General features: G+C 46.8%; 8 protein-coding genes across 8 annotated transcripts; 5 read left to right on the forward strand and 3 right to left on the reverse strand.

Annotated features, from left to right (window-relative positions):
* Positions 1–293: 293 nt before the first annotated feature.
* I302_102179 (uncharacterized protein) lies at positions 294–2,996 on the forward strand (the record flags this gene model as incomplete). The annotated part of the gene is made up of 14 exons (XM_019187556.1): positions 294–436; positions 511–570; positions 718–809; positions 892–962; positions 1,021–1,058; positions 1,128–1,206; positions 1,269–1,372; positions 1,479–1,711; positions 1,775–1,854; positions 1,932–2,077; positions 2,161–2,383; positions 2,472–2,605; positions 2,684–2,765; positions 2,865–2,996. The coding sequence occupies 14 exons, from the start codon at positions 294–296 to the stop codon at positions 2,994–2,996; spliced, it is 1,617 nt and encodes a 538-aa protein (XP_019050434.1).
* Positions 2,997–3,765: 769 nt separating this feature from the next.
* Positions 3,766–5,563, forward strand: I302_102180 (uncharacterized protein; the record flags this gene model as incomplete). The annotated part of the gene is made up of 6 exons (XM_065869438.1): positions 3,766–4,067; positions 4,129–4,347; positions 4,413–4,462; positions 4,548–4,718; positions 4,862–5,158; positions 5,283–5,563. The coding sequence occupies 6 exons, from the start codon at positions 3,766–3,768 to the stop codon at positions 5,561–5,563; spliced, it is 1,320 nt and encodes a 439-aa protein (XP_065725510.1).
* Positions 5,564–5,959: 396 nt separating this feature from the next.
* Positions 5,960–7,835, reverse strand: I302_102181 (uncharacterized protein; the record flags this gene model as incomplete). The annotated part of the gene is made up of 8 exons (XM_065869439.1): positions 5,960–6,147; positions 6,216–6,296; positions 6,371–6,816; positions 6,884–6,942; positions 7,010–7,140; positions 7,242–7,307; positions 7,383–7,558; positions 7,690–7,835. 8 exons carry the CDS (start codon positions 7,833–7,835, stop codon positions 5,960–5,962), a joined length of 1,293 nt encoding a protein of 430 aa, XP_065725511.1.
* A 400-nt stretch (positions 7,836–8,235) lies between these two features.
* I302_102182 (uncharacterized protein) lies at positions 8,236–10,398 on the reverse strand (the record flags this gene model as incomplete). Its single annotated transcript, XM_019187559.1, has 9 exons — positions 8,236–8,445; positions 8,608–8,745; positions 8,883–8,976; positions 9,035–9,127; positions 9,196–9,264; positions 9,337–9,435; positions 9,492–9,583; positions 9,853–10,113; positions 10,264–10,398. The coding sequence occupies 9 exons, from the start codon at positions 10,396–10,398 to the stop codon at positions 8,236–8,238; spliced, it is 1,191 nt and encodes a 396-aa protein (XP_019050437.1).
* Positions 10,399–10,833: 435 nt separating this feature from the next.
* I302_102183 (uncharacterized protein) lies at positions 10,834–12,704 on the forward strand (the record flags this gene model as incomplete). The annotated part of the gene is made up of 9 exons (XM_019187560.1): positions 10,834–11,123; positions 11,185–11,251; positions 11,350–11,616; positions 11,715–11,894; positions 11,951–12,033; positions 12,100–12,159; positions 12,245–12,277; positions 12,414–12,528; positions 12,597–12,704. 9 exons carry the CDS (start codon positions 10,834–10,836, stop codon positions 12,702–12,704), a joined length of 1,203 nt encoding a protein of 400 aa, XP_019050438.1.
* Positions 12,705–14,074: 1,370 nt separating this feature from the next.
* On the forward strand, positions 14,075–15,895 carry I302_102184 (uncharacterized protein; the record flags this gene model as incomplete). Its single annotated transcript, XM_019187561.1, has 7 exons — positions 14,075–14,194; positions 14,309–14,371; positions 14,482–14,602; positions 14,795–14,847; positions 14,957–15,256; positions 15,437–15,599; positions 15,717–15,895. The coding sequence occupies 7 exons, from the start codon at positions 14,075–14,077 to the stop codon at positions 15,893–15,895; spliced, it is 999 nt and encodes a 332-aa protein (XP_019050439.1).
* Positions 15,896–16,500: 605 nt separating this feature from the next.
* On the forward strand, positions 16,501–17,338 carry I302_102185 (uncharacterized protein; the record flags this gene model as incomplete). Its single annotated transcript, XM_019187562.1, has 4 exons — positions 16,501–16,566; positions 16,666–16,747; positions 16,876–17,057; positions 17,231–17,338. The coding sequence occupies 4 exons, from the start codon at positions 16,501–16,503 to the stop codon at positions 17,336–17,338; spliced, it is 438 nt and encodes a 145-aa protein (XP_019050440.1).
* A 308-nt stretch (positions 17,339–17,646) lies between these two features.
* I302_102186 (uncharacterized protein) lies at positions 17,647–19,096 on the reverse strand (the record flags this gene model as incomplete). The annotated part of the gene is made up of 5 exons (XM_019187563.1): positions 17,647–17,789; positions 17,863–18,023; positions 18,106–18,237; positions 18,398–18,649; positions 18,807–19,096. The coding sequence occupies 5 exons, from the start codon at positions 19,094–19,096 to the stop codon at positions 17,647–17,649; spliced, it is 978 nt and encodes a 325-aa protein (XP_019050441.1).
* Positions 19,097–19,308: the final 212 nt, after the last annotated feature.

A 19,308-nucleotide genomic window follows, 5' to 3' on the forward strand; every position in this document is an offset into this window, starting at 1 on the left:
GCGTGCTTGGATTGAAAATTACAAGTGTTGTACTATTTTCAGGTACTCGAGAGTCGTGATGCCATTTTTAGAGGATGGCTCCATGAGCTCAAGCGAGGTTGATTTTTCCTTCCTCCCTTTATACGACGTACCACTGTACTTGCAGCCTCATTCTTACTTTGCTCTTATCGGTTAACTGTGCTCGGTGATAATTGTGTATAATCAATCCTTCAAACCGACGAACAGCATAATCGTCCGTCGTCATTGTCACTCCACTTTCGAGGTATTAACAGCTGTATCTGCTTTTCAACAACATGTCTGACCTTGAGAAATACGGCGATAATGGGGAAACCCCCCTCCCCCACCTGAGCGGTGCAGCTACCCCCATGGAAGGTGCTGCCGGGGCTAGTCTGGATAAGGGCAGTGTGGATGATGAGGTCTTGCTCGCCAAATTGGGGTAAGTATCTGTCCATTTATGTGGAACTTCCTAGGCAAGCTGGGGATGGTGCTGATGATTTGGTATCGTTATAGGTACAAATCCGAGTTCATGAGGGAGTTTGGGAATCTTGAAACTTTCAGTTTTGCTATGAGGTGAGTGTCTTCCGGAAATTCCGTAGCCAGAGTAGGTGATTGGGCGCTGATGAATTTGTATTCTGATTTACAGTATTATGGGGTACGTCTGGTCCTCTTCCCTCCGCTGAGATGGGGAGCGTCTAGCTGACAGTGGTTCATATGTAGTATGACAGCATCCATCGCTACTACCTTCACCACTCCCCTTACGTATGGTGGTGTAGCTTCGGTAGTTTGGTGTTGGTTGGCAGGATCTATCAGTAAGCGACATATTCGCATTTTGTTCACAGATTTCCGTCTGATAGCTTTGTGTTAACGTTCTGTAATAAAACTGGACTTTAGTGAACATCAGTTTGGGAGCTTCCATCGCTGAGATCGTATCTGCTTATCCTACTGCTGGTGGATTGTACACCGTGAGTTACTCTTCTGCTTTTCGGAGATCAAACAGAGCTGATTGGTTTTTGGGATTAGGCTTCAGCTGCTCTTGTACCTAGAACTTACCGACCTATGTAAGTGACTGCATAGCCATATCGGATCTGTGCCGACTAGCAGCTAATGCGAAGGTATTTATAACACAGTGTCGGTTGGGTTACGGGTTATCTCAATATCTTAGGTCAGGTCGCAGGTGTAGCTTCTACAGAATGGGGTTTATCAGGAGTGAGTCCACTTTAACGCGCCTGGAAGGACCTTATTGACCTAAATGGAATGCTGGTAATCAGATGATCCTCGGTGCCGTGGTTATCTGTCGAGAGACCTACGTGATCGAAGTATGGCATCAGTTTTTGTTATTCTGCGCTTTACTGGTGATGCACGGATTGCTCAAGTAAGTCTCAGATCACCTATCACAACTCGATAACAGATGCTCTCTATGCGTGAATCAGTAGCATCTTTTTCTTTACTTTGCTGATGGATATCTTCGACTGTGATAGCTCGTTACCTACGGCAGGTCTAGCGAGACTCACCCGATATTTCGTGTTCATCAACATCGGGTCAGCAATCATCATTATAATCACCTTGTTAGCGTGCACACCAAGGTCGGAGATGCACCCTGGAAGCTACATCTTCACCGAGACTGTCAATGGTACTGGATGGCCCTCTAATGGTCTAGCTGTTTTGATGGGTTTGCTCTCGGTCCAATGGACGATGACGGACTATGATGCTGGTGGGTTGATGGTATACATCCTAGCTCAACTCGGATTGCTAAATCATACTTCTGCTTCCTCAGCCGCTCACATCAGTGAAGAAGTCCATCGAGCGGCGATCGCTGCCCCTGTAGCCATCTTCGTAGCTGTGCTCAATACTGGTGTACGTACCAATTTGTTCCTTCGGGCTAGCTTTGCCACGAAGTTTGACCTTGGCTCATTTGCTATATATCTCCATAGGCCATCGGATGGATCCTCAACATCGTCCTCTGTGTCACCGCCGGAGAGGTAGCTGATCTCCCCGGGCCATCCGGTAATGCTTTCTTGGGTATCATGTACTTGAGAATGGGTAAAGCAGGAGCCATGGTCCTATGGTCATTTGTCTGGTGAGTATACCATATCATACCCTCCACCGAACTTTCAGTTGTATCAAACGCTAATTTGCGAATGTCTGTCCAATTCCACTCAGTCTCATCGCCGCATTCACCGTGCAAACCGCTCTTCAAGCCAACTCCCGAACTGTCTTCGCCTTCTCTCGAGATGGTGCTTTCCCTGATCGAGGATTGTTCGGCAGGATGAACAAAACTACCAGAACTCCCGTCATCGCCGTTTGGGTCGTAGTTGCCATTAGTGTTTTGATGGGTGTATTGGCTTTTGCCAGTTTGACTGCTGTTAATGCTATCTTCTCAATGGTGTGTTCTCCTTCTTCTCTCCGCTACATCTTCATCTTGTCGACCATCGCAGGTTGAGCACAAGCTTATTGAATCTCTGGGTGAACAGTGCGCTGTAGCACTCGATTTGTCTTACCTCATTCCAGTAGTCTGCAGGAGGATATTCGACGGTCATGAAGAAGTCAAATTCACCCCTGGACCATTCTACATGCGAGGTTGGGGTCTTTACGTCAACATCATCATGTAAGTGATTGGTGTATTGCTGTCTTGCGAGGAATCCTCGGCTGACCATCTGTGTCCCATCTGTGTCCTATTTCATAGGGTCGTATGGACGTTATTCGAAGTGACCATCCTAGCTTTCCCAGCTTCCTGGCCACTTACTTGGGACACCTTCAACTATTCTGTGGGTTGTGTTTCCGCTTCCTTCCTTTATATTCGGGTGTTCTTGAGTATTCGAAGAAAATCAAGTTGAGAATCACTGACGATGGTCCGTTCGATATAGGCACCAATCACCGGAGCAGTCATGGCCCTCTCCCTCATATGGTACTTCGCAGCAGGTAGGAGATACTACGACGGACCCAAATCCAACTTATCCACAGAACAGAAGGCCGCTGTCGAGCCTGAACTTCAATAAGTTCTCTGGTGAAAGCTTTCAACAAAGCTTTTCAATTGTTCAGGGGAATGGGGGAAGGAAGAGTGGATTTTTACTTGGCTCTTTCATGTCGATGATTGAGCCGAGATCGTTGTACATCGTTATCTCATCATAACGAGATTTTCTTTTTGCTATACCTTACCGTTCCCATCTAATGAACGCATCATCTTCATCTATACCACTATCTCTGAGATATACCTTTATAGATCAATAGAATAGTAAATGTAGATATAGATCGAATAGATGCATAACCTGTTTAACAATACTGATGAGAGAAAGCTCCTCAATGATCTGACATGAGTTTCGATGTCGTGCTGATTCAGCAAATAGCGGTATTGGTCTGTTGTATGGACTGGACGACTCGATCGCCGTGAGCTCACTCAGTGACAGGAACTCGCCATCCATCCTTTGCACCGCCCTAGAAAGACCTACACCTGCGTAATTTGCCATTGATGTCATCTCAGATATGGTTCGAGGTGTATGTTTAGTATGCTTGATAAGCATGTGAGCACGTCACTAAGGTAGCTGAGTAAGATAGATTGGGCTCAACACATGTTCTGTACTTCTCGGGTCTAAAGGCGAAGGCGGCGTGTCGGTGATAGGCGGCGAGCGCATGCTGTACAATACACTCTGGGTAATAGTGTCTGTTCAGTCTTGAAGGGTTGATGCTCGGACACGGTGATTGGTAGCGAATCATTCGCCGTCAGCCTACAAGTTCCATGCCTGGATCGCTGATGGGTGTTGGACTTGGATGCATATAAATAGTCCGTTAGACGAGACGAGGGATACCAACTTATTTACCCCGTTTCTTCACTCTCCACATACTCACAGTCCTCCCTCCAATCGTCCGATAAACACCCTTCAACATGCTCAAGCAATCCTTGTTGTTCCTCGCTCTCATCGCCTGATTACATGGGCCAAACCCATCACAACCAAGGACGCACTAAGCTACCCGTCCGAGCCAGACGCCCAAGCGAGCTGTCGGACCTTCTATGCCGATATCTACGCAAAGACAAACTTCAATATCGATCTCAAGTCTGTCCTCGGTGGACCGTGAGTACATACATAAATGACCCAATTTGAAGAAAGCTGACCTCCTGGTCTTTGAGTCTAGACCCGCCAATCAGCAGGAACTGACCGAACGCCAGATCCAAGCTGTTGCGGCCGGTTCCACAGTTCAAGAACAGATCTTTACTGCACCTCGTATCTCAGTCAATGGGACCTACTCGTTATGGTTCGAGTACTGCGAACCCAAAGAAGGTGCTCCCAGGGGGGTATATCAGGCTCATCATGGTATAGTTGGGAATGCGGGGTATTGGAATGTCCATTCGGAGTGAGTAGCCCTCTCTCCCCCTCTCATGAAAACCGGTCGATGTTGATGAGTGTCTATTGTACTAGTGATTACTTGACGTATTCGTTTGCCGAGAACGCCGCTGCAGCAGGATGGGGTGAGTTGGTCAGTCCTCCAGCCATGCAGTTCTCACTTGTTTCCAGCGCTCAAACGGAAAGACGATGCTGCTGATGATGTGGCAGCTACGTTATCGTATGACCGACTCGGTGTGGGTCGATCGGCCAAACCTGACGGAACGAATGTCGTCCAGGCTGCTTTTGAGATTGCTCAATCTGTTGCAATCGCTCAAAAGCACAGAGATGGGACTTTGAGCGGTGTAGGGAAAATCGACAAGATTGTTGGGATAGGGCATTGTAAGTAATGTTTTCAGCTCTATTTCAGCTTCTCGTCCGATTGTTTATAATAGTGTTATCATGCGTCACGTTGAAGGGGAATAACGATCTCCGTACCACTGATATAAGAGGGTCAGCTTCACTGACTACATTGTCGACCACAGCATACGGCTCAGCTCTCGTAACAGGCCTCGCATCCGTCTCACCCACCTCGTTCGACGCCATAGTCCTCACTGGATTCACCAACAACGTGACTCTCGGTTCACTCGGCCTGACCGCTCTCCAACTTACCATCGCCTCCGTAGCGTACCCGGACCGATTCGAGGGTCTACCAAACGATTATGTCATTTCTGCTTCTTCCGCTGCTGATCAGGTCGTGTTCTTTCATTATCCGAATTACACCCAGGATGCGTTCGAGGAATTTACGAGGACCAAAGGGGAATTCATCTTGGGACAGTTTAGTGAGCACGATATGTTCTTGGTCAGACGTACCTCTACGACCAGAGCATATGACTACTGTATACTAAAAGGGCATCATGCTGATACAATGTGGTATGAATGATTAAAGACACTCCGTCTTCGCAGCAATCACCAACGACCGCACAAATTATAAAAACCCCTTATTCGTAGATGTGGGAGAGTACGACGCGCCCGTCTGTACCGCCAATTGCTCGATAACTTCCATCGTACCTACCGAACAGATTCCCAACCCCTCTCAATTGGATAGTACGAGGGAACTGTTCCCCTCTGTTGAGAATTTTCAGACTTACGTTATACCCGATACTGCTCATGGGATCAACTATAGTCCCACGGCTAGACTGGCATATGAGAAGATCTTCGATTTTGTCGAGGGTCTGGGGCTCTAATTTAGAGTGTAACCGACCAGGATCCGGTGGTGGTGGGCATGGCAAATTGTGTAATGTGGTTCTTGTCTAGAGTGAAATCGAATCAAATTGTTATAATTTTCGTAGATCTATAATCTATAATGATTTCCTGTCGATTTGATCATATGCTGTCTATACCCTCATGATTTCGAATGAAGCGCTTTGCGAGTGGGTGAAAAAGGACTGCATGATACTGTATTGCTACTCTCAACCTTTCAACGGCTTCCCTCCACATGACAACATACCTACCCATACTACTACAACGACTCCACCCAGTACACACAACAACAAACACATCTTCGTACTGCCTCAAATGCCTACAATCCCCATAACTTCCGACTGTCCTCTGATCTACGTTTGTCCATTGACATTCATCGATTAATTATCAAAACCCTCTTGGTTCTTCACGATGACCTTCATATCTCCACCAGCGGCGACAGCTTCGAAAGCGTCCGTAGATTTAGTCAAGGGGAAAGTCTTGGTGATCAACTGCTTGAGATCTACTACTCCTCTACTTAGCATGTCGAGGGCCGAGGGGAAACATGAGGCGGTGTATCGAGTGATACCTATGATCACATCACAACATAAACAAGGACTTCCTTCAATTCAAGCGATATTGCATTTGGTGACTCACCCATAACGTTGATTTCTTTATTTGTCACAGCGAGAGTGGGGAAGTTATTGGTCTGGATATGGCTCAACCCAACAGCGAGGTCTACAATACGCCCCACATATCATCAGCCTCGTCCACTTTCTGACTCACTCATGTTGACATGGAGGTAGACTCACAATTACCACCCTGTTTAGCAATAGCAATACCCAAAAGCATACAATCCTCCGCTCCCGTAGCTTCGACGACTCTATCAACACCCTCCTCATCCAGCAATCCAGCAATCTCAGCATACTCCGCTGCGACCTTCTTAGCCTGTTCCCACTTCCTATCTCCCAGTGTCTCCTCATGATCCTCGTGATCGTTGATCTCTCCATCACCTATGCCAGCACCTGAGCCGTCCTCTGCCAACTTGTGAGCCAAGCCGTTAGGTTGAATTTTGAGCGATTCAGTAGGTAATTCACCGATAAGGAAGACATGGTCGATTATTGGTTTACCAGTGAGGGGGGAGATATATTTCTTGGCGAATTCGACTCGGGTGGGATTGTTGTCGAATGCAATGATTTTGCGGGCGGAGTAGGCGTGGGCTACTGCTGCGGTGATTAGACCGATTGGACCACATCCGCTATACCACATAGGTCATTATGTCAGAATTGCATTGTGAGATTATGTTGAGATGAGGGTTGGCTCACAAGATGGCAAGTGTTTTGTGAGGTCGGAGATCAACTCGTTTACCGATTTGTACACCGACCTGTATTATTTAGATCAGAAGTTCAGTACAGGGGACAGCAGACAAGGCAAGGGAGCAGATCACTCACGGCAAGAGGCTGAATACATCCAGCTTCGTCCCAGGTTACATGCTCAGGGATATGGGGAGCCATGTCAGCGGGTAGGGCAAAGTACCTCGATAGTGATCCGACTGATCCGGGAGCACCGCAGTATCTCATATCTGAGGGGGTCAAGCAGCTCAGCTTAGCTCTACTTACAAGAGACGAAGGAGATATATGGGGATAAGGGGTGACCACGATGAAAGATGTAAGGTAGACTCACCTAGACAGATATTCACTTTACCCTCCTTACAATTTATACATCTTCGACAAGGAAGTCCAGGTTCGACTAAGAGTCAGTGAAATACGAATCAGCACTTGAGCCAATGCATCTACATGGAGTGTTCTACGATTCTGAACTTACTAGCAACCCTGTCACCGATCTTGTGGGACTTGACCAAATCACCTACAGCGACAACTTCGCCGGAGGACTCATGGCCCATGACGATTGGGTATTTGACCGGTCGACCACCTACTCCGCCTGCAAGGTAATTGTGGAGATCTGAGCCGCAGATACGTGGAGAGCAAATGGAAGTTAGCCTACAGATATTCTCGGATGGTGCGCTGTAATCTGACTCCTGCTGTCATACCGAGCACAGGATTTGCGGATAGGAAGGGCAAGAAAGAGAGAGAGATGATAATACTTATCTGTTGAGATGACCTTGACCAACACTCCATCAGGCTGTAAGATAGGTAAATCGTTGGGTCTCACTTCGATCTTCCGTTTAGCGACGAGATTACACGAGTGGTTGGGAGGAAGGTTCAGGGAGGTGACTTGGGGAGGTTGGACCTTGTTCAAGAAATGTAATTCGGCCATTGTGTTAGACGTGGACAATGCTGAATAGGACCAGGATCAGATTGGTCTCTACTGAGTTATATGGGTGTTTATAAGTTTGCTATCGGGATGACATGCTCTTGGCTCTTATATATCTCACCCGAATATCCACAGGATATCTCATCGCACAGTTGCAAAAGAGTGCTAGAACCCATCAATAACCCGGAATCCCCTTCGGCCCGAGTTATCCGATGATGATTTTAACCTTAAGCCGAAACCGGTTCGGCAATGACCGTCTCTTGTATACGGTTCATAACACCCATCAGTCGTGCTTGGCTTGACTCGTCATTGCATGCACCGGTGAGGTCAGTGAGAAGGGCAAAGAGATCTAACAACGTATACATGCATTTCTCAGTCATCTCAAGAACAAAAACAGAGACATCTAAGTGAGAACTTTGGGTATTTCAAATAGTACAAAATCAAAGTATTCAGCTTCCATCACGCTCGCCCATTCACCTCCTACGTCCTCGCTTCCCGCGGTCGTACCGCCAGATTTGGTCTTTTTGGTGGATGGTCCGCGAGATGCAGCTGCCAAGTAGGTGTAGTGGTCGGATAGGGATCGAAGGGTCTTGACGGCTGTCTTGGGTTCGGGCTGGAAGTGGATTTAGGCAATTAGCTCAAAGTTCAAGGGAGTATGTCACCATCATCAAACCAGTGGGAATACAATTCCTCTCCTCCAGTGATCCCTACGGCAATGAGGAGGGTGGATGGATAGACCATAACCGAAGAGGAAGAAAGTAATCGAATAACTCACCTTGACAATCACACCCGCATAATCCGCTGGTAACCCATACCTCAAGACACTCTCAACGAACAGTCGCACAGTCTTGAGATGGGCCAAGATCTGATACGCCTCGGAAAAGTTTATTCGAGTAAGTCGCAAGAGCTCGGTCTATGTTATCCCTTAGAGTCAGCCAAAGTCCTTGGACCAGGGCAGTCCCTTTCATTCGAAAAAGGTAGAGACGCCAGGGAACATGCAGGAGAGTTGAATCGACAATGGCATGAAGAACACATGGATGATTCACTCACCCATAATTCCTTCTCCTCGACAGCTAACTCGGCCAGCTCCTTCTTTTGCTTCTCCAAAGCCGAATCATCCCACTTGAAATCTCTAACTATGAATCTGGATGAAGTCGTCAGCTGATTGCGTTCAAATTCATGCTGTCGAACAGCTGACTCACTTGTTCTCTCGACATTTATGTATGAATTCCTCCTTGACCTTCTTGAACACTGTTACAGTCTGAAGGACATAATCCTCATCCGTTGCGATACGTCTATATCATTCAATTGATCAGTCACCCTATCCTCGTGGCACTGGTCTGAGTAGAATATGGAGACGCACTGTGAACTTCGGGGTACCACCATATTTGTCAACCTCTCGTACTTGTCTGCCCATTCCTTTTGCAAGTTCCTACACGACCAGCAATGTCAGCTTTCATTCAATCGTCTCATGTTTGACCATTACATAGCTTAGACAACGCACTTGGGGACAGCCACGATTAACGTTTCCAAGAATTCACTGTTCTCCACCAAATCATTCTTGTTGAGTACATCAAGCAAAGAGCGCTGTGACAAGTTACCCCTAGACATCAAAGCTTAGCTAACTCTTTGCCCCTTGTTTGCTTATGTATAGCTCACTGTTGTTTACGTTGAAGAGTCGTCAAACTTCCTTTGGCGAGATTGTAAGATTGTGATTTTTGTTTCTGTGTTGCATCTATCGAGTTCATTTCCTGTTTGTGTAAATCAGTTGTTAGTGCATACCCCTCACATAAGATCGTAAAGCTTGTTTCAGCATGCTTCAGCTCCTTGGAACTAGTTCTGCTGTTGGATCTGCCTTATAAACAGGACCCGAGAGATCCAGCATGTGACCGTATTGTCCATCCAAGGTCTAACACACGTTTGCCAGAATTTGCGTCTTGACAGTATATCCCTCTAACATGTCGTAGATGCCCATCCCAAGCACAACTATTTGACGTTATCAAATCGATGTCACACTCACCTTTGTCAAAGCCTCAACAACCTCCAATACCTTCCCCCCGCTACCCCATCTTCCTTTATCCCACCTGAATCCACCTCCACCGCCCAACAGGTACTCCTCAGCCGGTCTATCGTTAACACGAGCATGTTGAGCTACTTTCGCTGAATCGTCCGCCACGAGTGATCGGAGGGTATCGAGCAGCTTGGAGACGGTCGAGGTGAATTGGGAGTCTAATTTGGGGAGGGCGTCGGAGAGTGTTAAGAGGGAGGAGAGGGTTCCAGCCTGTTCGAGGTTTAATGATATACATTAGCATCTGATGAGTGTTTGGCAGCACTGATTAGGAGAGTCCCATCGATGGGAGCGATGTAGACAGACGAAGTGATGGTCGTCTATTTGTTAGTGCTGAGAGTAACCCGGTTATACTCAACCCACCTTCAACTCTGGTATCTCCCACGTAGCAGCTTCCACATCCTTTCCGATAGAGCTGGTCACCTCGTTGAGCATCACATTGGGATCACCATCTTTCAGTGGGGCCGATATGAGCCAGTACGATAAGTCGGATGGCATGTTGCTGGTCGGATCTCAGTCGATGCTGGTATACAATTGAACTTGGAATATGAGTTCTGACAAACGAGCAAAAGCAGCCTTGAAGAGATGACGATGAATTGGATACAAAGCACGATGGGACCAAGCTTAAGCGGATGTGACGTGCCGCGTGCCTCACCATGTGTGCAATCAGGATTTGGCAATAGGCATGCGGCTGAGGAGTGTTCCGCCGGAAGTTGTTTGTGCCGAAAGTGAGTTTCTCAGCGTCATCGTCCATCTCTCTCATCTTCATGATGTCTTTGTGTTTGTTGGGTTCCAGAACATAACTTCATCTTCTCTATCCTTCAATCGATTGGTGATCCTGCATAGAAATTCGCGTACAGCCTCATAATCAGAATTAATAGTATCAGATCAGACATCGTCGTCACCTACCAACTCAAAACAAGAACCCTCAACATGTTCACTCGATCCCTTCGTTCCTCCCTCCCACCTCTATCCCGTTCTTTCCCTCGTCCCGCTCCTTCCCCTTTACTTATAAGACCACAGATAACCCGCTCTATGCAGACATCCACATGCCGCTCAGCCAAGTACGAACGCTTCCCATCTGGATACTCGCCCTCGCCAAGCCCTAATGGAGGTGGAGGACCGAATGTATGGCAATACTTCAAAAGACGTTTGGGAGGTGATAGGGCAGTGTGGGTATATGGGGTGGGTGTGGGTGGTGGAGGGATATACTATGTTACTCAGTGAGTTGACCAACTCTCTGCCATCAGGCTTTGGAGAAGAAGCAGCTGATGTGGTGTTTAGCTTGGAGAGAGTACCTGAAACGGGTAGACTGAGATTTATGGATGTCGACGAAGCTCAGGAAAGAGAGGTGAGTGGTCTCTCGAACACGAACATCAGCTGTGTAGAGATCAGATATCTTCTCTGAAGGATGATATATCAGCTGACATTTATTGGCATTATCTATAGCTTGGTCGCCAAACACAACTACAAACCCTCAACGAGTATTCCCGAGCGGTCTTACCGCCCAATCATCCCACATCCAAGAGAGTAAGAGCAGTAGCTACTCGTATAATAGAATCCTCGGGATTAGGGCGGGTGAAATCAGGTGGAGAGATGGGTGCGGTCGAGGGTAAAGTACCTAATTTCGGAGGTGGTGAGGACATAGGAGAGATATTGTTTGGGGGTGGGGAGGCTGGACAGGCTGCTAAAGAGGGCAAGGAGACTGAGTGGGAGGTGAGTAAACATGTGTCTTCCCCTGGTGTTGTCCCTTTTTACCATGGACGCAGCATGGTGGTATGACATGCTGACAATTGATCTGCTCGTGTTCATAGGTCTACGTGATAGATGACAAAAAGACCAAGAACGCATTCGTCCTTCCCGGAGGCAAGATCTTCGTCTTCACAGGTATATTACCAGTCTCAGCGAACGATGATGGACTAGCAACTGTGCTTGGTCATGAAGTGGCGCATCAAGTGGCTAGACATCCTGCTGAAAGAATGAGCTCGATGAAGGTGAGCTGAGTTATGCGATTGATGGCGATTCCAGCTTACATATTTAATGCTGCTAGGTTCTGTTTGCACTTGGGTTCTTACTTGAGTCGCTAGGCTTGGATGTTGGAATCACCAGACTACTCTTGACGTTTATGTTACAGTAAGCTGCATTCTCACTCTACCTTACAAAGAGACAAGCATAGCTCATTTCTTGTGATCACACCAGACTACCAAATTCAAGGAAGAACGAGTCGGAAGCTGATTTCATCGGATTACGATTGATGTCGTGAGTTCTCCTCCCCTCCGGCGGTAGCTATTCCAGCCCATTCTAGAGGGATCTGACCACTCAGCTAATTATCGATGTCATACAGGAAAGCATGTTTCGATCCTAATGAATCTACCAAGTGAGTTGACTTCCCTTAAACACATGTTCTAGTGCCATTAGCCGCTTCCCCTTAATTACCCCTCGAGTGTCCATGCGCAAGGGGAGGGAGATCAGTCACATCATCTTGCTAATGCCTCTTTTCCTGAATATCATAGGATGTGGCAAAGAATGTCCGAATCTGAGAAAGGGCGTGGACTTCCCACTGATTTCTTGTCTACTCACCCTGCGAATGAAAAGAGGATAAGACAGTTGGAGAAGTGGATGCCTGATGTGAGTGTCTCTTTGATTTATTCGGAATAGCAGTAATTGATCACGCAATTTTGATGGGTAAATCTTAGGCCCTATCAATCCGAGCTGCTAGTCCCTGCGGAGATACCTCGTCGTACTATTCGGGATTTATGGATAGGCTCAATCCATCTAGCCCGTATAGTAAGAGTATATGGTAGGGTCAAGTGGGGGAGGTGGAATCATCGCCACCAGATACGTGGATATGATGATGTGATTGCCGAGTTTGGTTTTGCTTGCCATGGTCAAAAGATGATGTAAACGTTAATGAAGGATTGCGGGGAGGTACCATCATGGCCAGGGAAGGGTGCCGGTATGAACGGGTTGATGGTGATGAAGATCGTACGATGATTACGAGGGCAATGTGTCAATGATGTATGTGTAGCGGCGGGAGTAAGGTTGTTGTATGATGTAAGGTAATCGGAGATAAAACGAGATGTTATTCGGATCTCATTTTCTTAGTTTAGCTTCCTCGAGGCATTGCCGCTCTTGTGTACTCATACAACATACATCAAACGCCTCTCCTCTCCCCTTGTGCGACTTGATGGCTCGACGGGCAAGGAAGGAGAACAGGATGATATCATCCTTGAGGGTGAGGGTCCTCAATTAATGAGCCGTGCGTTCGGACCTTTTGCCCCGTGTTGGATGGATCTCATAGAGTTGTCAATTGTGTGTCAAAGGCATTCTTGTGTGTTTGATGGTGATGGTGGTGCGATGTGATGAGTCGACTTCGGGTTAACAGTACAATCAATCGTCAGGACCCTCTCGTCCTTCTCCGTATCATGTTATATCTTACCTCACTCACCTCGAGGACGAAGCGATGCCCTGCTCAGCTCAATGATTTAATAGGTCCTTTGAAACTTCTAGTCTCGAGTACCTCCACTAATTTAGGGTTAATGAGATGCAAAAGTCGACTTTACCTCATGTCAGAGCTAGGGACTGTAAGCGGAAGAAGCTGTGAATGTGATGTGGAGTTGTGACTGTGCATCTGTGCTATTCCTTGCCTGCATGATGACTGTATAATTCATGTTTCGAGTCGAGTCAATTCGAAATGTAGTTGCAAAGAGGCAAAAACGTGGGCTATTATTGCAATACGTTTCATGCTTGTCAGAGTGAGGTATATAAAGACAGATCATGTCGGAGAGAAGCTATGTATATTTAATTTCTCTGTGTCTCCTTACTTCGCAATATCATTATCAAATCTTACCAGACTTGCAAGATCAGTCACCATCTAACAACATACCCAGACATTTCCGGTCCGGAACCCATCACACCGGTACCAGTATTAATTTTGCCACTCGACTCGCACTCATCGCATTACATCCGAAACATCCCAGAATCAGAATCGTCCCGAGCTACCTCTAAACAGTTACGATAAAACGTTTCGTACCGTACCTTCTCTACTCGATTTATCATAACAAAGAGACAACCATTCAAGACGTCTTCATTATTGCTCTACCATCTCTCCCTCTTCCTAGGCGTATTACTCGCCATCATCTGTATACATCCTACCTTTATTGGAAAAATCACGATGAGCTTGAAGTCCCCCCAAAGCCCATATCATGATATTCCGCCCGTAGCTGCTGTGGAGGATGGTGGACCAGCTATCAGTCCGGGGTTGGTGGAGAAACCTCATAGGTTCAGGTATGATGTGGGTGTTTGTACTTTCCTCCATTCTCGGTATGGACTATATCATTTACCTATCGCAACTCCTGTACGGTAGAGAGGAAAGAGGCTGATATGTCGTGCGGTGATGGATATATAGGTAGTTCAAGGGTTCTTTATTCAGAATGGTCCGGAACCTAAACATATGGAATTTGAGGAGATGGTGAGTTGGTCTTGGTCTCTTATGTATAGCTCTATGAGGGGAAATCTCATGGATATGGGTTTCAACTGTGCAATTCGAGCACGTGCTAATTCTCATCTATCCGTTCAAAGCTTCGGAGGAATTTCGGGCTCATCGATAATTCGCCTGAACGATGGGAGAACCTAAGGAAGGATGTGAAGGAGTTGCAGGATGATGCGCCTGAGGGTGTATTGTACAAGGTCATGTTTTTAGGTGAGTGATAGTCTCTCCTTTTCTTGTCGGGCTTGATCATATCAAACAGATATGAATCAAACCAAGAAGTATCTGTCTATGGGTTGCATTCCACGGATCACCAAGAATCATGCTCAGCCCCTCGATCGAGACCTTTCGATGATCCCCAATAGACATTGGCGGACCTGCAAGCTGACTGTCGGACTTGCACAGGTCGTCACGGTCAGGGATGGCATAATTTCGGCGCAAGTAAATATGGAGTTGATGTGAGTCTGCTTTACAACCATCCTACTCTATCTATCTCATCGTCCGGCACACCCAGGCCTTTAATGTGTTATCTCTAGCCACATAAGCTGATCTCACACGATGCAATAGCCATGGGAAGACTACTGGACCTTCATCAACGGCGACGGCGAGATAACCTGGGGACCCGACCCCGAACTTACCCCGCTGGGCGTCTCTCAAGCTCAGGCCATCCAGAAATGCTGGAAAGAGCAACTACCCTTCAACCCGCCCATAACATCTGATGAGATGAGGTGGTACGTCTCTCCTCTGACTAGGACGGGTCAGACGATGCTCGAGTCGTGGGGTGAGCTTTTGACTGGTGTACCTGAGGTGTGGGAGGATTGGAGGGAGATTTATGGGAGTCATACGTGCGATAAGAGGTCTAGTAGGGTGAGTGGGTTGTGCTTTGCTTGGATGTTGCTGGACGCTGGAGAAGGACTCGATTTTACCCTCTTTACACCCTCTTCTCCTTTCATACCGTATCCATACAACGGACAGAACGGATGGAACGGATGAACTGGATGATGATGATCTCGTCGCTGACTTCTCACATTATTCGTTATGGCGCAGACATACATTGCAAATCGTTTCCCCACGTTCAAGATTGAAGAAGGGTTCGTAGAGGAAGATGAGCTATGGAAAGCAGACGATCGAGAGACAGACGCTCATATGCAGATGAGAGCTCAGAGAGCTATGGATAGGCTGTTCGGTCCAGAGGGGGCGAAAGAGACTTGTAAGTATTGTGATTTCCCTACCATACATTCCGCCCGACAAATCCGTACCATCGCGTATAAACCTCGCAAAATCGAAGTATTCAGATATTAATGTTATCCTGCTTTACGATTCGTAGTCATATCAGTAACCTCGCACTCTGCGATCTTAAGGAATCTACTAGCGGTATTGCACCACCAGCCATATCCCCTCGCCACGGGTGAGATGATCCCAGTGGTTGTGAGAGCTACCAAGTTGACTCCGGAGGAGATGGACCAACAAGAGGTATTTAGTATAACTCGAGTCAGGATGGATTGATATGTCCAGCACTTTGTAGATGGAAGGGGAAGAGGATAGAATTAGATCAGAGTGTCTTAGAGGTTTTATTCATAATTTTGGTTTCTTTGTGCACACTTTATCATAATATCGGAATAGGATAGAATGGAAATGGAATAGACAACATCAAGTAATACACAAGTAACGAAATGCATACATATGAGGATGTGTCAGGTCGATCCGGTAATTCGGAGTATCGTCATCCGATAAGATTGTTGTCGATCGGTTAAACCTGATCGATGATGATCCGATCATTACATCCTGCAAACTCGTGTCATCAACGTTTCTTCCAGTTTAATAGTCTGTCGTCATCCTAAACATATACAGTATCCTATCGATCATCTGATCTTGTGATGGTAGTTACAAGGAATGTACAGTACAGTACATGGTATGTAGTCATACTCGTACTTGTGAGAAGGGAATGAGGTGATGTCATAGTGCAGTTGGCCACCAGCAGTCTGCACTTTGACTTTCTCACACCATCCTCATTCTCTATCATTCAACTGGTATAACAACATACAGAAACAAAGTATCATCTTTATTAGCAACCACCTAGTCAACGCATCAACACCTCATAGCAAAACAACATGTTCAGACCCACTGTCAACGCTGTCAAGAGATCCCCACTATCTCTCAAATCCGTCGTAGCTACTGTGAGTGACCTCCTGTCTATCGACAAGCCTCCCATCACCATATATATATTTGATTATGGCAAATCATCGTCGCCATTGCTGATTCATGGATATACATAGCGACTCTACGCAACAGGTCCCAACCCCGTTACGCCCCCCTCGAGCGGACCAGGTGGACCAGCCGGATCAGCCGGACCAGAGAGTGAGTTTGGGTCCAAGTTGCACATCCCCTCACCATCTGCATCCCCCTCATCTCTGTAATAATCCTTCGACCCTCTCCTATCTATCGAGCCCAAAGCAATTTCACTAACCTAACACACTTCATCACAGCCCAACAAAACAATACCCTCCTCTACGGCGGAGGCGCCGTCGCCCTCATCGGATTGGGATACTACTTCTTCGGCGGCGGATCGACCAACGCACGAGCGAGTCAATCCCTCAAGAGCGCTGAGGCGCCTATGAAACAGGCCGAGCTTTATACCAAGGGGGCTGCTGATCGAGCGGAGGGAAAGGTGAGTTGGAGTAGTGCTTCGTCATTTGTCACCCATCTCCTGTGTACACTTGTTGCTCGGAGTTGGAGCAACTTTCTGGGATGTTCATCGTCATCATTTCACTTCATCGATCTTGTTTTATGTTCTCATGAAGCGATATGCTGATGAGTATGCGTCCTTTCTCCGTTGGATAGGCATCAGAACTCTCAGGTAAAGCCAAGGGCCAATATGAAGAATTGGCGGGTAAGGCCAAGGGTCAATATGAGGAAGTCAAGGGGGAGGTCAAGAAGGCTTTCAAGTAATTTATCGATTGACGGATCAATGAAAACAAAAGTCGAAATGTGAACTTTAATCGTAAGAATATGAATGGGGAATGAAACCCAGACAGACAATTGTAACTGAATAATGTGACAATGAACGAAAGCTTTCGAGTCGATTCAAAACACTGTTTATAATGGATCACAAGTGCATGTATCGTATATCTCTCTATGACTTCTACCATTGCAGATCTATAGCTAATCGGATGATCATTCAATACACAAAGCAGTTCTACACATATGCTACAGCTGATAAATACTGATATCATAATGATATGCGAACTGCCTGCCACCTACTCATGACAGACATGTTCTCTAACACAATTCCTATGCGCCCACTCATCCCCATCTTTCCCTTTGAATAGTTCCGCCATAAACGCATCAACACCTTGTTTACCTTGTATACCGTATTCCCTCTCATCGAGCTGGGCGAGGCCTAAACAAATACAGGAAAGTCGCATCAGCCAAGGACAGATCGAAGTGACCAAGAGAGCTCGCCATCAACTCACGCTCAAACGTCTTCCTCAAACTGGTGATAGTCAAATACCTAAACTCCAGTATCACCTCGCAAGTGACTCTGGCTATATTATCGAAGGTGGTTCTCTTGGGACCAGTCTTGGAAGGGTGAGAGAGGGAGATGGTGATTATATTGTTCAGGAGTGCTTGTTCGCTATTCCATATACATATGGACAAGTCCAGTCAGCTTAAACCGTTGAAATACAGTCAGTGCCGGTTATACTGGTCAAACTCACAGCTTGACCAACCCACTCTCACGAGCTTTCTCGTAGCTCATCGAAGTGTCGCTTGAAGTGTATGGCCAAAGGGCAATTAGTCCTTCAAGGTAGTGCCGAATAGCTTGCTCGTGTTTCCCGTTCTTTCCTGCTCTATTGACAATCAAACGAATCTCACGTCAGCTCAGCTCAGCTCACTGCAACCCCTCGGCCCATCTGTCCTGGAAGGTATAATCCTCTTTTGGATAGAAAGACAAGCAAAGAAAAGAAAGACAAGGTATAATCTGTCTTCCGAAAAGAAAACGCAACTCACAGATTCCCCTTAACCTTCCACCCTTCACCCTCCGCGACACTCTCCTCCAAGCTCTTTCCCACGCCACCATCCTTCTCCTTCTTCCTGATCAACTTCGCCAGAATCGATCCTGAAGATCTACCGTCCAAAGCGCTCTCAACGAACCGTATCATCTTGATGAGCTCGCATTTCACGTATTCCTCGTGGAATTGAATCGCGCGGATGTAATGGTGTTTTATGGGCTTGGGATCTTCCAGAGCGGCTTGGAAGGATCTATTCGTAGCATCGATTAGCCAAGGCAAACTTCTTCCGCTCGACGTTATAGCGGAGAAAGGAAGACCAATCCTCTGTCTCTTGTTCTGCTTCCCTCAATCCTGAGTTTCTCGTACGAAGGCTATTGAGGATATTCAGAGATACCAAGCCAACTTACAAAACAACCTGCATCCTACATTCCCTTCCTCTGTCTACGACCCCTTCATGCGTTATCTCCAAATTCCATCCTTCCCATATCCTCACTTGTACTTCCTCTTGCGGTAGTCCAGGGTGATACCAATGCAATGCCTCGATGGAATCTTCGCCACCCAACAACGCCTGAGGAAGGACGAAGGAGGGATCGATGATCTTGGGTGATTGATAGCCCCCATTAGGGCCGGGGATTGGAGGAGAGGAAGAGGAGGAAGGGGGTTGGGACGATTTGCGGCTTGTGAATATTATGGGCATGTTGGTGGGAATGATAGAGGGGGGAAACGGACGAATAATATGGTCCACTGTGGTATTCAGTAATAGTAACTTTTACTGAGTATGTGAGGATGACGGAGTTAGTAGTGTACAGTAAGTGAACGATTAGTAATGTAACGAGTGAATGAGGAAAGAAGGGAAGAAGGACGCTGTATGTGATAGACCATGTATGTATGTATGTGTACAGTCGACTC

The sequence above is a fragment of the Kwoniella bestiolae genome, chromosome 1 (genome assembly GCF_000512585.2).
Source record: "Kwoniella bestiolae CBS 10118 chromosome 1, complete sequence".
NCBI lineage: Eukaryota > Fungi > Basidiomycota > Tremellomycetes > Tremellales > Cryptococcaceae > Kwoniella > Kwoniella bestiolae.